Source organism: Leopardus geoffroyi, chromosome B2 (genome assembly GCF_018350155.1).
Source record: "Leopardus geoffroyi isolate Oge1 chromosome B2, O.geoffroyi_Oge1_pat1.0, whole genome shotgun sequence".
NCBI lineage: Eukaryota > Metazoa > Chordata > Mammalia > Carnivora > Felidae > Leopardus > Leopardus geoffroyi.
Genome location: NC_059332.1, coordinates 38,271,981 through 38,286,378, shown reverse-complemented (window position 1 = coordinate 38,286,378; position 14,398 = coordinate 38,271,981). Strand labels below are relative to the sequence as shown.

Genomic DNA, 14,398 nt, shown 5'->3' with positions numbered 1-14,398 from the left:
CCTTGCATTTCTTCTAATTGTCTTCTAGGTATAAAAATCCCACTGTGTCTCAAATTTAAGTATCGTTATGACTAAATGTAGAAAGTCCCTTTCTGGCTGAAAGGGACTTTTCTTTAATGCCTCAAAGAATGGCTTAATCAGAGAGGTAGAGGGTCACTCTTCTTATTGTAGTCGATGGTCCTTTCTGTCTTGTGAGCACTAAGTGTTACAGAATTTTTGAAAACGTGTGACTCACATTATAAGGAGTGCCTCACTCTTGTATGTTTCATGTCTTACACACCCCTTTCACTCACCTGTGTAGCCATTAACTTTTTTTTTCTTTAAGTGTAGTGCCCCACAGGATATAATTTTTAAGTGTCTCTTGAGAAAATCTAGCCATGGAAAGTCTCAGACCTGATGCCATTACTTTCTACAAATAATTTTATTTTACAGGATGACTTTTCTGCATGAATTCTTCACGTTTTAAGTGAGAGGGTTCAATAAAAATCTGCTTAGGAACATTATTTAGACTTTTGGGAGATTCAGGCAGGCTTTTACTTGTTTAAGAATATGACTTTTCCCCCATAATCAAGCATCTGAATGAGTCTTAAACAGGAAATATTGCCTGTCAGAAAGAATTTTATTTCCTGGTGAAAGACAAGAAGTCTTTTTTCAAAAAAAAAAAACGCTAAATCTAATGACTAACATTTTTTATGGTGCATTACAAAATGCTTCCATTTCCATGACATCATTTATCCCCACAGCAATCTTGTAAGGGAGGCAATTCTGTTTTCCTCATTTTATGAATAAAGGAACTGAGATTCGGAACGTGGTGGCTGGTCATGCAGCTGGTAAATTGAGCTCAGTGTTGGATGCAAGTCTTTGGGTACCAAATCTTACACTATTCTTTATTCCACATGACTTCTTTATAGGCTTGAGTCTTGATTTTCCTGGCCAGTAAATAACGGAGTAGGTAACCAAGAAGAGAATCAGAGCATTTACGGTTGTAAGGGGGTTGGTGGAGACCCTTCATTTCCATATCACTTTAGAGAGGTTAAGTGATTCCTCCCAGGTCCCTTACTAATTAGTGGCTGAACTGGGAGGAGAACCTTGAAGGTGACATCAAAGACATGAATTACATATGTCTTTTGAAACCACATGTCTTTTATCAAATGCCTGAATATGTCTCACGGAAACTTGGGCTGCTTTGAATATAACTTGAATTAGAGCATTCTTGTGAGCTCCCTGAGAAGTCCCAGACCCAGTCCTTTGATCTGCCTCGGCCACTTTGTAAGTGCTCAGAAATGCTTGTTGGTTGTAGTAAGATGTTAATTTCTGGTACATAATTCCAGAGCAGTACTTAGATTGATGTCCTGCTTTCAGAACTATTCGTTTCTCTATGACAGAGACACTCAAATGCTCAAATTGGAATATTAGATCATTCAAAGGTGAGCTGAGCTTGGGTAGAGAACCAATTTAGGTTTTACCTCTTTTCCAGTTCTATATATTTGTTTGAGTCTGCACACAATTCAGAGGCAAAGTATCCAAATTATGCTATGTTATGGTCTATCTTGAAAGTATAATTTTTGTACAATCACAATGCCTATCATGATAACATGTTCATAGTTCAAGCCTTAATTTTACTGTGATATGTTCATCGGTTGTCTTCATGTTTGCAGATTTATTCCATAGATGAAGATGAAAAATTAACACCTAGCTTGGAAATTATTGTACCTCACGATTTGGCAGATGGATTTGTGAATAATAAGCGAGAAAGCTACAAATTTAAGTAAGTTTATCGTTCTCTTTCATTTGTGTTTCACTATGGAACTCTTGTGGTGCATTAATATGCACTGTGAAAGCATTAGTACTATTTGTCAGGGAGAGTGTGGTTCTCGATCTCCTCCAGTAGGTAGATTTCAAATTGTCTTTTCATTGCTGTGCCTACAGTTGAAAAGAGGGTGTATTTCTCTATCCAAGATGCTGTCCCAAGATCCCAGCCTTTCTTTGCTGCATCTGCTTATCTAGTGTTGTCCTTTTCCTACGTGGCCTACTGTGGTTTGACACTTACAGGAAGCTCAGTGTAGGACTAAACTTTATTAAAGTCAAGAACTTATGTGCCCTGTATAGATGAACCTTCTTCACAACGTAAATGATATGTGGACCTCATATGCCCGTATGTATGCTCCATATCGGTATTGTCTAAGGTAGTGACCACTAGCCCACAGGTAGCTCTTAAGCACTTGAAATGTAGCTGTTGCCTGAACTGGGATGTGCTCTAAGTATAAAATAGATCAAGGAGTTTTGAAGGCTTAGCGTGAAAAAAAAAAGAAGAATGTAAAACATCTCAAGAATTTTTTCATATTGATTGCATATTAAAATGATAACACTTTGGGAGGCGCCTGGGTAGCTCAGTTGGTTAAGCGTCAGACTTTGTCTCAGGTCATGATCTCGCAGTTTGTGGGTTTGAGCCCCGCATCAGGCTCTGTGCTGACAGCCCAGAGCCTGGAGCCTACTTCGGATTCTGTGTCTGTCTCTCTCTCTGCCCCTCCCCACTTGTGCTCTGTGTGTCTCTCTCTCTCATGAAATGAATGAACATTAAAAAAAAAATGGTAACGTTTTGGGATATATTGGATTCAAAGCAGATTATTAAAATTAACTTTACGTGTTTCTTGCTTAAGAAAACAGTGGCTACTGGAAAATTTTAAATTACATATATACTCACATTTATGGATTGCATGATATTTCTTTTGGACACTGCTGAACTGCAGGGATCAGGTGCAACGTACCCAACAGCCACCCCTGGATTGTCATCAGTGCCTTTGGTCCAGATTCTCTATGAGTAGCCAGGGGCGGGGGGGGGGGGGGAGGGGGTGCGGCTTGGGCTACTTCGTGCTGCCTTTATTCTGTAGTTTCAGATTGTGCTGGTTTCTTTCATGCCTACTTTTGACTTTTAAAGCAGTTTGAGCCCAAGTTAAAGCCATATTTGATCTCTGCCTGAGTTTAGGGAGTGGATTTCTGGGTCCTGCTGAAAGAATCCTAATTGCTGTCTTGCATTTCTCTCCAGGCTGCTTTTTTTTTTTTTTTTTTTTTTTTAATGTTTATTTATTTATTTTGAGAGACAAAGAGAGTGGGGGGAGGGGCAGAGAGAGAGGGAAAGAGAGAATCCTAAGCAGGCTCAGTGCTGTCAGCGCAGAGCCCAACATGGGGTTTGATCTCATGAACCATGAGATTATGACCTGAGCTGAAACCAAGAGTCAGACGCTTAACCAACTGAGCCCCCCAGGTGCCCCTCTTCCCAGGCTATTTGCGCGGGCCCTGTTTTAATAGTTTCTGCTCTTGAGCTTTGCATAAAACCCATCCAGATATTGTTTATGGTTCTCTCTTTCTCTAATTCTTATTTATTCCTCTTTATTTATGTATGTCTCGTGTAAGTTCTCTTTGGTCTTGACAGCCTGCCCTTTGTGCCTCATTTATATATTTCTCCTCCCACCTGTACCCCATCTGCTTGTGTCTCCTTGTATCATAAGCAAAGGTGGGATCGCTAGCACGCGGTTACAGAGTGAGGTGGTCCTCACCCTTCTTTTTGGCTTCCCGTTGCCTTTCGTTGTCTTCTTTAAGGAGTAGGCTTATAAAACATGACTTATTTTTTGTGAAGCGGGCCATTTCTCGCTAATGTAAGCATGCTACCCTACTTGGGCTTTCATGACAGCTGGGCAAAGACTGTCTCTAAAAAGCCACAGTTTGCTGAAACAGTTTATTCAGCATGATTCTATGTGATTGTTAGGAAGCGATTGGCCATGTCTCTATCTATGGGCCCTTTCCAAAGTATTTTTTATATTATGTAGGTACAAATAGTGCCTTTAAACATGTTCATTGAAAAAGTGTTATTTGCTGGGGCACCAGCTCAGGTCATGATCTCCTGGTTCATGAGTTTGAGCCCTGCATTGGGCTCTGTGTGGGACAGCATGGAGCCTGCTTGGGATTCTCTCTCTCCCTTTCTCTGCCCCTTCCCCACTTGCACACACTCACTTGCACTTTCTTTCAAAATAAATAACAAATAAGCTTTTTAAAAAAGAAAAAGCGGGGCACCTGGGTGGCGCAGTCGGTTAAGCGTCCGACTTCAACTCAGGTCACGATCTCGCGGTCTGTGAGTTCGAGCCCCGCGTCGGGCTCTGGGCTGATGGCTCAGAGCCTGGAGCCTGCTTCGGATTCTGTGTCTCCCTCTCTCTCTGCCCCTCCCCCGTTCATGCTCTGTCTCTCTCTGTCTCAAAAGTAAATAAACATGAAAAAAAAATTAAAAAGAAAAAGAAAAAGTGTTATTTGCTTATTTTTAAAGTTTATTTATTTACTTCAAAGGAGAGAGTGAGAGAGAGCATGAGTGGGGGAGGGGCAGAGAGAGAGATTGAGAGGGAGAGAGAGAGAATCCCAAGCAGGCTCCACAGTGTCAGTGTAGAGCCCAATGTGAGGCTTGAACTCACAACCGTGAGATCATGACCTTAGCTGAAATCAGAGTGAGGTGCTTAACTGACTAAGCCACCCAGATGTCCCTATTTGCTTATTTTTAATCCTCTTATTCATTCTTTCTAAGTCTCTAGATTAAAGATATTGGCTTTAGTATTTTAAATAAAGAGATTAATAAAGTATTTAACTTTAACCCATGTTCGGAGGTAAATATTTCAGCATTTTAAGAGTGTTTTTTCCCTAGAAAATTAATTCATTCAATCAACCAATATTTATTGACCCTCCACTGTATGCCTTATAATGGCTAGGAATACAGCAGGGAGCACAGCAAAGGCCCTGCTCCCATGGTGCTTACATTTTAGTGCGAGGAGGTGGTTGGGCAGATCAGAAGTGCAGTATATATCAGAAAGTGTAAAGTGCCATGGAGAAAACGTATGTCAGGCTGGGGAAGAAGGAGTGCTGGGAAGAGGGGCAGCAAAGGGGAGGGATGGCTCCAGTGTTCACAGGGCAGTCAGGGAAGGTGTTATAGGAAGCTGCTAGTTGAGCTTGAAGGAGGGGAGGAAGTCAGACATTCAGCTATCTGAGGGATTGGGATTCCAGGCAAAGGAGATGCGAAGAGTGAAGAGCGAGTCCCTGAGGTGGGAGAGTGCTGGCATGTCTGAGGCAGAGTAAAGGGATCTGTGTGGCTGCAGGAGAGTGAGCAAGGGGGAGAGAGGGGAAGAAGAAGGTTAAAGGGGCGACAGAATGACCAGATCGTAGGGAGCCCTGTAAGTCACTGTAAGGATTCTTTTGGGGGAGAAGTCATCGTAAGCTTTTTCTTCCCAAAACGTTATGGGAAGGTAATGGAGGGTTTTGAGCAGAAGAATGAAATAATTTCACTTACATTTTAGCAGGATCATTTCTCCTGGCATGTGAAAATAGACCGTAAGATTCTACTCAGACAGCTGTTTCAAGAGAGACCAGGCAAGAAACTATGGTAGCTTGGGCTGGAGTAGTAGCAAGTGGAAATGTTGAGAAATAGGTGGATGCTAGATGTATTTTGAAGGTTACAGCTGACAGAGTTGGCCGATGGGTTGGATATAGAGTGTAATGGAAGGAGAGGGGTCAAGGGTGCCCTAAGGGTTTTGGACTGAATTTTCGGAAGGATGGAGTTGTTGTTTGCTAGGATGAGGAGGGTCAGTAAGAGCAAGTTTGGGACAGGAAGAGATGAGCATGTGCCAGATTTGCCCTGAAATTTACAAAGAGGCTACGCAACTTCCTGGTAAGTGAAAGGACCTCCAAGGAATCAGGACACTTAAGGTTTGTCTCAGGGAGCATTATTGATTAGCTCCAGGGCCATGCGTAAATTGCTTTATCTCCCTGGGCCTCAGGTTCCTCCTCTGTAAAAGATTCCACCGAACTTCTTAAGCTCTATGGTTCTATTTTGTTCTTCTGTGGTTTTCAGAAGCTAGTTGATCATAATGGCTCTTCAAATTACTATGTAACTACATTATATAAAATAAAATATTTTGGGATGATGATATTTGGTCTTTAATTAACATTGTATGATTTATTGAAATGCCTGCCATCTCTTTGCATGGCGGTGGATGTGATTCCTATTAGGGAGGTGGAGTTGGGAATGACTGATTGATTCCCTCAGGCATCACCAGCCTGGTTAAAGAAGCAAATTGACCTTATCATCATCATCCTCAAAAGCGCTGTTGAGTCTGTGCTCAGGTGAGCATTTGAACAGCCATGTCCCCGGTGTTAGGTCAGCATTCATATCCGAAGGGTTGCACCTCATGGGTTTTGAGTATTCTGGGCACAGTTGGTAAGTACTACTGTCTAAGATAAAATCTTGCCTGCAAAATGACATGGTAGCCAGAGGGTCTGACAGTCTCTCTTTGTATGGTTTCATTGTTTGCTTCTTCAAAAGGGAGGTTGAGAAGCTCTAAGGAACTTTTGAAGTTAACGTTGATTAAAGACAATGAATTTCATTCCATTTAGATTTCCCACCCATCTCCAGGCATCCTTCTGAACTCCTTCGTAGTGCAAATAGTCCTACATTTCATATAGTCTCTACTGTAATTGAACATGTGTCCGACTCACTTGTGAGTCACAAGTGAGACACGTAGACCAAAGGTTCCTAAGCCACTCTGAAAGCTGCTTCAGATGCCCTCAACATGTTTGTTTTACAGGTTTTGCTTTAAAGCCACACCACCCCTAATTTTGATTTTGAACAAATTTAAATACGCAGGAGAGGTAGAAGAATAATGCGATTGTCTCTCCTCTACGCTTGGTGGAGGATTCACCAATTGTTAACATTTGCCCTATTTGTTTATGCTTCTCTTCTTTCTCGCCCTTACTCCCCCTCCTCCTTTCCTTCCCCATTTCTCTCTCTCTTACTTTCTTTGTGATCCTTTTTTAATGTTTATTTATTTTTGAGAGAGAGAGAGAGAGAGAGAGAGAGAGAGAGAGGGAGAGGGACAAGAGAAAGAGGAAGAGAGAGAATCCCAAATGGGCTCCACGCTGACAGCAGAGAGCCTAATGCGGAGCTTGAACTCACAAACTGTGAGATCATGACCTGAGCCAAAATCAGGAGTCAGACGCTTAACGCACTGAGACACCCCGGCACCCCTGTTCATGATCTTGTAATGAGGACCATACTTGCTGGTAGCACCTTCCCACACTATAAAAGAATATTGTGTGTCTCCTACCCCCGGTTTCCCACTGTGCCTGTGCCCCTGTACCAAGCTCAGTGCCATTGGGAGAAGAGCAGCATTGACACCATTCTACCTCCCCGAGGCCCTGGCCTGGCCAATCTGATAAAGCCTTTTCTTTGCAGGACAGGTCTGTCTTCATTTACTTTTTGACTTTTGATTCACGATCAACCAAATGGGACAAAACTCTCCTGCAAATTAAGTCACGGAGGCAGCGCCCATTAATGGAAAATCAACTTCAGTTCACGATTTTAAAACTAAGTGCTATAATCATACATTTCACACCTGTGTCCTTCCCTTACAGGTCAGACATCAGAAGTTCTTTGGGTGTTTACATCCTGTTCTTGGGTTTCCATTTCACGCACTTATCTGGATTTGAATTTGATGCCAGTTGCAGACACTGTCCCTCTTGAGACCTAAAGAACACACAGTTTATTATTTGGTTCAAAGCTGCTGCAGTTTTTCAGAGGGATTTATTGTGCAGATCTTGTCAAAGCAATACTGTTTACCCACCATGTGTATACAGGGGTACAACAGTGCAGTGTGGTTGGGACTACAGGGAAAACATTGTGTTAGGTTAGGTAAGCCCAGTGATGTAAATATGGGGTCATTTACAAAGCTTTTGGGAAGAAAGTATTAATCCAGTTGTGTTTGAAGCTCAGCCTTGAAATAATCACCACTCTCATATTTGCAGATTTCAAAGAATTTTTGATCAGGGTGCAAACCAGGAGACCATTTTTGAAAACATTGCCAAACCAGTTGCCGAGAGGTAGGATTTCCTATGTTTTGTTCGATGGGTTAGTGGTTTTCATCTTGTCTTCAATTTTCAGATAATTGTGGTAATGTCCTTCGGTGTATCAATTATATACTCAGGCTACAGGGCATGTCATGATGATAGTATTAATACCTTCTATCCATGTAGCTGTTTATTTTAGATTTAGAAGCTGAGCCTCAAAACAAACCAGTGAGATAGACAGAATAGCCACTATTACTCCCATTTTAAAAGATACATACCTCTCTGAGGATTGGAGAGATTAAGTGACGTGCTCAGGATTTCATGGCTAGTGGTGGTGGACTCCTGGGTGGTTTTCTGTTAACTGCAGGGCTCTTTCATCAATACAGCATTTCAAACATATGGTTGGAGGGTTGAAGGGTGAGGTATGGGTGACACCTGGGAGGCCTACTAATGGTTGACCCAGCTGTACCTCAGTGTAATAACTACTTTTCAAAGCTTGGTCCTTAGTTCTTACATCCCTTGTGTTTCTACATATTTAGACAGTTCTAGGCTACTGACCGTTGGAACCAAACTCATGTGAGAATACCCAATAAATCAGAATGCCATTGTATTAGTATATATTGGCAAAGTCTCTTTGGGACCAGACGCTCAAAGTCTCTTTGGGACCTTTGATAAGCACGGTCTCCTCTTGTAGGGAATCTGTATGGGAAACTACTACTACTTAAGGTTATTTTCTGATCCTGACATTAGTTGGATAATTTTGATGATCTCATAATCCCCCAATACATCTGTCTTTATGCTTACAATAAAAAATGTACAGACAGTCCCCAACTTAGGATGGTTCAATTAATGATTGGTCAACTTTAGGGTGGTGTGAAAGTGATAGGCATTCAGTAGAAATCCTATTCTGAATTTCGAATTTTGACCTTTTCCCGGGCTGGGGATACACAGCACAGTGCTTTCTCATGATGCTGGGCAGAGGCAGCGAGCACAGCTCCCTGTCAGCCACACGATCACAAGGGTCAGCAACCAATGCTCTTACAACCATTCTGTCCCCATATAACCATTCTGTTTTTTCACTTTCAGCACAGTCCTTAATAAATTACATGAGGTATTCAACACTTTAGTATAAAACAGGCTTTGTGGTAGATGTTTTCAGCCACCTATAGGCTAATTAAGGTTCTGGGCACACTGAAGGTGGGCTAAGCTGAGCTATGATATTCGGTAAGCTGGGTGTATTAAGTGCATTTTCAACTTAGGGTATTTTCAACTTACTGTGGGTTTATTGGATGGAACCTCATTGTAGGTGGAGGAAGATCTATACCTGCTAAGTAGACCCATTTTTCAACGTTTATTTATTTTTGGGACAGAGAGAGACAGAGCATGAACGGGGGAGGGGCAGAGAGAGAGGGAGACACAGAATCGGAAACAGGCTCCAGGCTCTGAGCCATCAGCCCAGAGCCTGACGCGGGGCTCGAACTCACGGACCGCGAGATCGTGACCTGGCTGAAGTCGGACGCTCAACCGACTGCGCCACCCAGGCGCCCCAGTAGACCCATTTTTAATTCCACTAATCGGTTTACCCTTTCCCACAGACATTGCTGGAAACTCATTGTCACCTTTTGTCTTTCAGACTCCTTTGTTTTATGAATCTTACTCAAACTAAGTCTTTCTCTTTTAATACAATCTTTCTCCACGGTGGGTGAAATACAGTTGAGTCGGCTTTGGCTATTTTAGTTATAGTCACAGTTCAATAACCTCTTTAGGTTAAATTCAGATCTCCTTGGCGTGCCTGGGTGGCTCAGTTGGTTAAGCCTCTGACTCTTGATTTTGGCCCAGATTATGATCTCGTGGTTCAGGAGTTTGAGCCCCACATTGGGGCTGTCAGTGCGGAACCTGCTTGGGGTTCTCCTTCTCATCCCCTTTCTCTGCCCTTCCCCTGCTCATGCTTGTGCTCTCTCTCTCTCTCGCAAAACAAATAAACTTGAAAAAAAATTCAGAGCTCCTTGACTGGATGTCACACTTGTCTAAAATTCTCTTCCTTTTAGTAATCTTTTGGGTTATGTCATTTTTCAGATAGCTGACCTCATTTTGAAAATCATTCAGGGAGGGAGCCTTCGTTTCGGTTTCCTGGATGTCTGGTATTTCTTCTCATTACTAATGAGCTCTTCCGTCTTGAGCCCACCTCCCCTCCAGCTCTTGTTGGGTCTCTGGGCCTGGAATCATCTTCCTTCAGAGATCTGCATGGTTGTCCTTGAAGTCTTGCTCCTTTGTCAGCTTCTCAGGAAGGCCTTCCTTTATTAGCTGCATTTGAAATTGCACTCCCTTTCACCCTTCCCCATTTTATTTTTTTTAGCACTTATCACCATCTGACATACTACCTAGTTGGGTTGTTTATTAGTGTTCTGGTCCATCCTTCTCTAGAACAAAAGCTCCACAAAGGCTGGGATTTGTTTTGTTCACTGACTTGACAATGACACCCAATCCGATGATGATGAGATTTCAAGAATGACAGGCATTTTCATCCAGGCTGCCCAAGTTGTTCCTAGTGGAGCCTATCTTTCAGCAATAGGAAACATTCGTCTTTGTCCTTTTTAGTACTTACCTCCTTGTATCCCATTTTTCCTGAAAATATTTTTGCTATTTTATTTTTTTCTGTTAGCCTTTATTTAGTTTATCTTTCTCGATCTCTTAATTCAACTTCCCTGTGACCTTTTGTTTTACTATCTGAGTAAAAGATAGCTGGCCTTTGCTTTTCAGCCACACTCAGAGCCCCTGACCTGTAATTGGCTATTTGAACCTGTTTGTATCTATTATGATTATGATAATGATGTTTGGAGCCATTCTTCCGATTTTAATTTATTTTTTCCACTTACCATACTTTCCATTTTTTCCTCTTTTGCTGTTTGCTGGTTTGACGGTACTTGTCACTGCTGCTGATATCCATTTTCTCCCTCAAGGTGTACGTTGTACTTCAGCCACTCCAGTGTTGTTGAAGTTCAGATATTTAAACTCATTCTTTTGTTTTGTTTTGTTTTTTGTTTTCCCCTCAATATCTAAAGTTTCTCCCCCTGTCTGTCTCTCACTTCGCACACTTTCACTTTGCCTTTCCTCCTTTTACAATCTCCAGTGTTGGGACCAGCTGGTAACTGCATTCTGGATTGTTGTTAATCGTTTTTATCATCAGCCTTTATTCGTATTTATCTCTGAGTTAATATTTGTTTCTTTGCTCATCACTGTTTCTTATACTTATGTCTACTTCTTGGATTCCTTTTGAGTATGGCTGGTAATAATTTCTTAGAGAGTTCAAGACTGGGGAACTTTTGGAAGCTTTTCATCCCCTTTCACAGTTAAAATGGAATTTGGGTATACAATAATTCTAGCTTAAACATTCCGTTCTCATGGGGCGCCTGGGTGGCTCAGTTGGTTAAGCGTCTGACTTCAGCTCAGGTCATGATCTCATGGTTCATAGGTTTGAGCTCCACGTCGGGCTCTGTGCTGCTTGGGATGCTTTCTCCCTCTGTCTCTATCCTTCCCCCACTTGCTCGCTCTCTCTCAAAATAAATAAATAAACTTAAAAACAATTTCCTTTCTCTTGTAACTGTGAAGACACTGCTCTATTGCCTCTTTGCCAGAAGTGTTGCTGAAGAGATGTCAATGTCAATCTGTATCTTAGTTCTTAGGAAATGCCTTTTTTTTTTTTTTTTTTTTTCTTTTCTGGAAGTTTTTAGGATGTTTGGATTTTGTTCTTTTCTTAATGGAATTTCATGTCAGTGAATCCCTTGATAGTCTAGGTATGGCTCTTTTTTCATGTGTTCATGTATTCTTGTCTCATTCAGCCATTTCTGTCTGAAAACTTTACATATTCAAGCTCGAGTGTTAGGTTATCACACTGTTAATATCTTTAATAATTAACACAATAATTCCCTTCCCTCCAACTTATTTTTGGAACTTCTGTTTCTATAACTAGCACTTCTCTCCTCCCAATATTATAACTGTCCATTCATAGTCCCCATCTCTTTGTTTTTTGGTTCTGAGTCCTGAAAGAATTTGTTAGCTCAGTGTTCTAGCATGGTAATTTCCTTTTCAGCTGTGCTTTTCATTCTTTGTCACCTGCCTCTCACATTTTTAATTTTAGCAATTTTATTTTTCACTTCTAGGAGATGGAAACAAAGTCTGTTCTTGTTTATTGATATGATATCCTTCCTTTTCACTCTGAAGACAATTATTATCTTCCTTTGAATTGGCTTTTTTTCTATATACCTTTTTTTTTAATGTTTATGCTCTACTATTGCTTTCCTCATATTTCATATTTCCCTCAGATACATATTTCCCTCAGGTACATATTTCCCTCAGGTACATATTTCCCTCAGATATTTGATGCTTTTAAGAAATACTTGCTATTCCCCCATGAAGATTAGTCTTCAGGAATACATGCTCAACAAAAATCTAGCCACTCAACTCGGCCCTTTGAAGGCTGTTCTGTTGGGTTAACCCATCGTAGCTTAATCCTGGTACTGTATACAATTAAAGCTAAATAAAATTAGTGCTATTTCTTTCCAAAGTTGTGTAATTCAGGAGCCTTACTAATTTAGACTCATCTTTTCCTACTTAAGTCAAAAAGTGACGTGATTGCATGACTACAGAACTGCATGCCAGTGGTGAGAAGTTATAAAACTTTACATTTGTGTCACTGGAAATTAAGTAAAAGAATCTTTGTGGTTAGTTGTTTATTATTTAGTACATCCCCCCTAGGAAGCATTTTATCATTCTTCCTCTTTTGAACTTTGATTTTTCTGAAATATATCCTATGCAAAATCAGCCTTTTATCATATTGATTCACTCATTGGTTTTGGACTAATTTTTTATAAAGATAAAATTTAGTAGCTGCGCAAGTGTGTGTAGTATATGGTATTGCACCATATGAAAGAGCTTGTAGTTTTTTGTTTTTAATTTTATTATTGAAGTATAGTTGACATACAATATTATATTCATTTCAGGTGTAAGGAACTTGTGATTTTTTTTTTTAATTTTTTTTTTTTCAACGTTTATTTTTATTTTTGGGACAGAGAGAGACAGAGCATGAACAGGGGAGGGGCAGAGAGAGGGAGACACAGAATCGGAAACAGGCTCCAGGCTCCGAGCCATCAGCCCAGAGCCCGACGCGGGGCTCGAACTCACGGACTGCGAGATCGTGACCTGGCTGAAGTCGGATGCCCAACCGACTGCGCCACCCAGGCGCCCCAGGAACTTGTGATTTTATTTGATATCTCACTCAGTGTTATTCTTCTCAAGCTAGGGTGCATCTGTCTTGGGAGGATGTGGTGGTCTATCAGGGGATGCCTGAAGCCACAAGCCAAACCTGGCACATCATCCTGGAGGGTGAATCATCACCTGGAGGGTGAATTTTAGTGAAAAATTTAAGGAGAGAATGTTGAAGTCTAAACTTTTCTGAGGTCCCATCACATGTACTTGAAAGTCAAAAGAATCCCAGGTCTTTGTGGTGCCTGGGTGGCTCAGTTGGTTAAGCGCCCGACTTCGGCTGGGGCCATGATCTCATAGTCCTTGGGTTCGAGCCCCATGTCAGGCTCTGTGCTGACAGCTCAGAGCCTGGAGCTTGTTTCAGATTCTGTGTCTCCCTCTCTCTCTCTGCCCCTCCCCTGTTCACACTCTGTCTCAAAAATAAATAGACAGCAAAACAAAAACACACAAACAAAAAAACAAAAAGAATCCCAGGTCTTCAGCCAATCTTATGTGTTACCTAAAAGCTTGGGGTGTGGGAAATTTTATGTGCAGTGAGTGCTTTTGGAGCAATCTGGAAGTCTAGTGTTTTAGAGGAAGGCGGTTTGACCAAAACGAATAGGGTGCACACCGTGAGGGGGACTGGTTGTACCAAAGACAGAGGGCCCGATAGCTGGGCCTGGACAGCCGTAGCACCTGCAGTGCAAAAAGTCCAGCCAGGCTCGTTTTGGAAACGCTATTAGTCACTCTGAACCAGTTCTTCTAACCTTTGATTTCACCAGGGTTGAACAACACCAAGTGCAGCCTTTCAGTTTATTTTGAGTAGAGGTTGAAGGGAAAGAGCAACCTCCCAGGGTTACAACCACAGACTTGGAGAAGGACTTTTGAGAGTACTTGAACCTGCTGGGGTTGGGGGGGGGGGGGGGGGTTGGGCGGGGCAGGGCTTGGGAGAGGGCGTTTTCTTGTGGGAGGGACAGCCCACACTCCCTCCCGGTAGGGCCAGGGCCACGCCCCTCAGGGCTGTAGCTGTGGCTCTAAGAAGTAGGTCCTGGTGCCAATGCTGTTGGTTGTATAGCTTGCCCAGTCCTGCTGCATGAGCAGAGACAGGGAGGCCAGAATGGGGTAGAAGAGAAGGCGCAAAAGAGTACTTACACACGTAAACCGAAGTCTTATTGTGGGCTCATGCTTCTTCCCCCTCTGGCTCAAACAATGTGGCATCAGTGGAATAATCTGATTCCGGCCTCAGCCCTGTGACAAACTTACCCTGAGACTCTGGGTC

At 42.0% G+C, this 14,398-nt stretch overlaps 1 protein-coding gene across 2 annotated transcripts in view; it reads left to right on the top strand.

The window, feature by feature from the left end:
• Nucleotides 1-14,398, top strand: part of KIF6 (kinesin family member 6) — a 392,154-nt gene that overhangs the window by 3,015 nt on the left and 374,741 nt on the right. The window contains exons 2-3 of one of the 2 annotated variants that reach the window (XM_045498078.1): nucleotides 1,659-1,768; nucleotides 7,837-7,911. In XM_045498078.1, the coding sequence (XP_045354034.1) occupies nucleotides 1,659-1,768; nucleotides 7,837-7,911 (185 nt within the window). The remainder of the gene's footprint in view (nucleotides 1-1,658; nucleotides 1,769-7,836; nucleotides 7,912-14,398) is intronic. The other variant, XM_045498079.1, reaches the window with a different exon arrangement.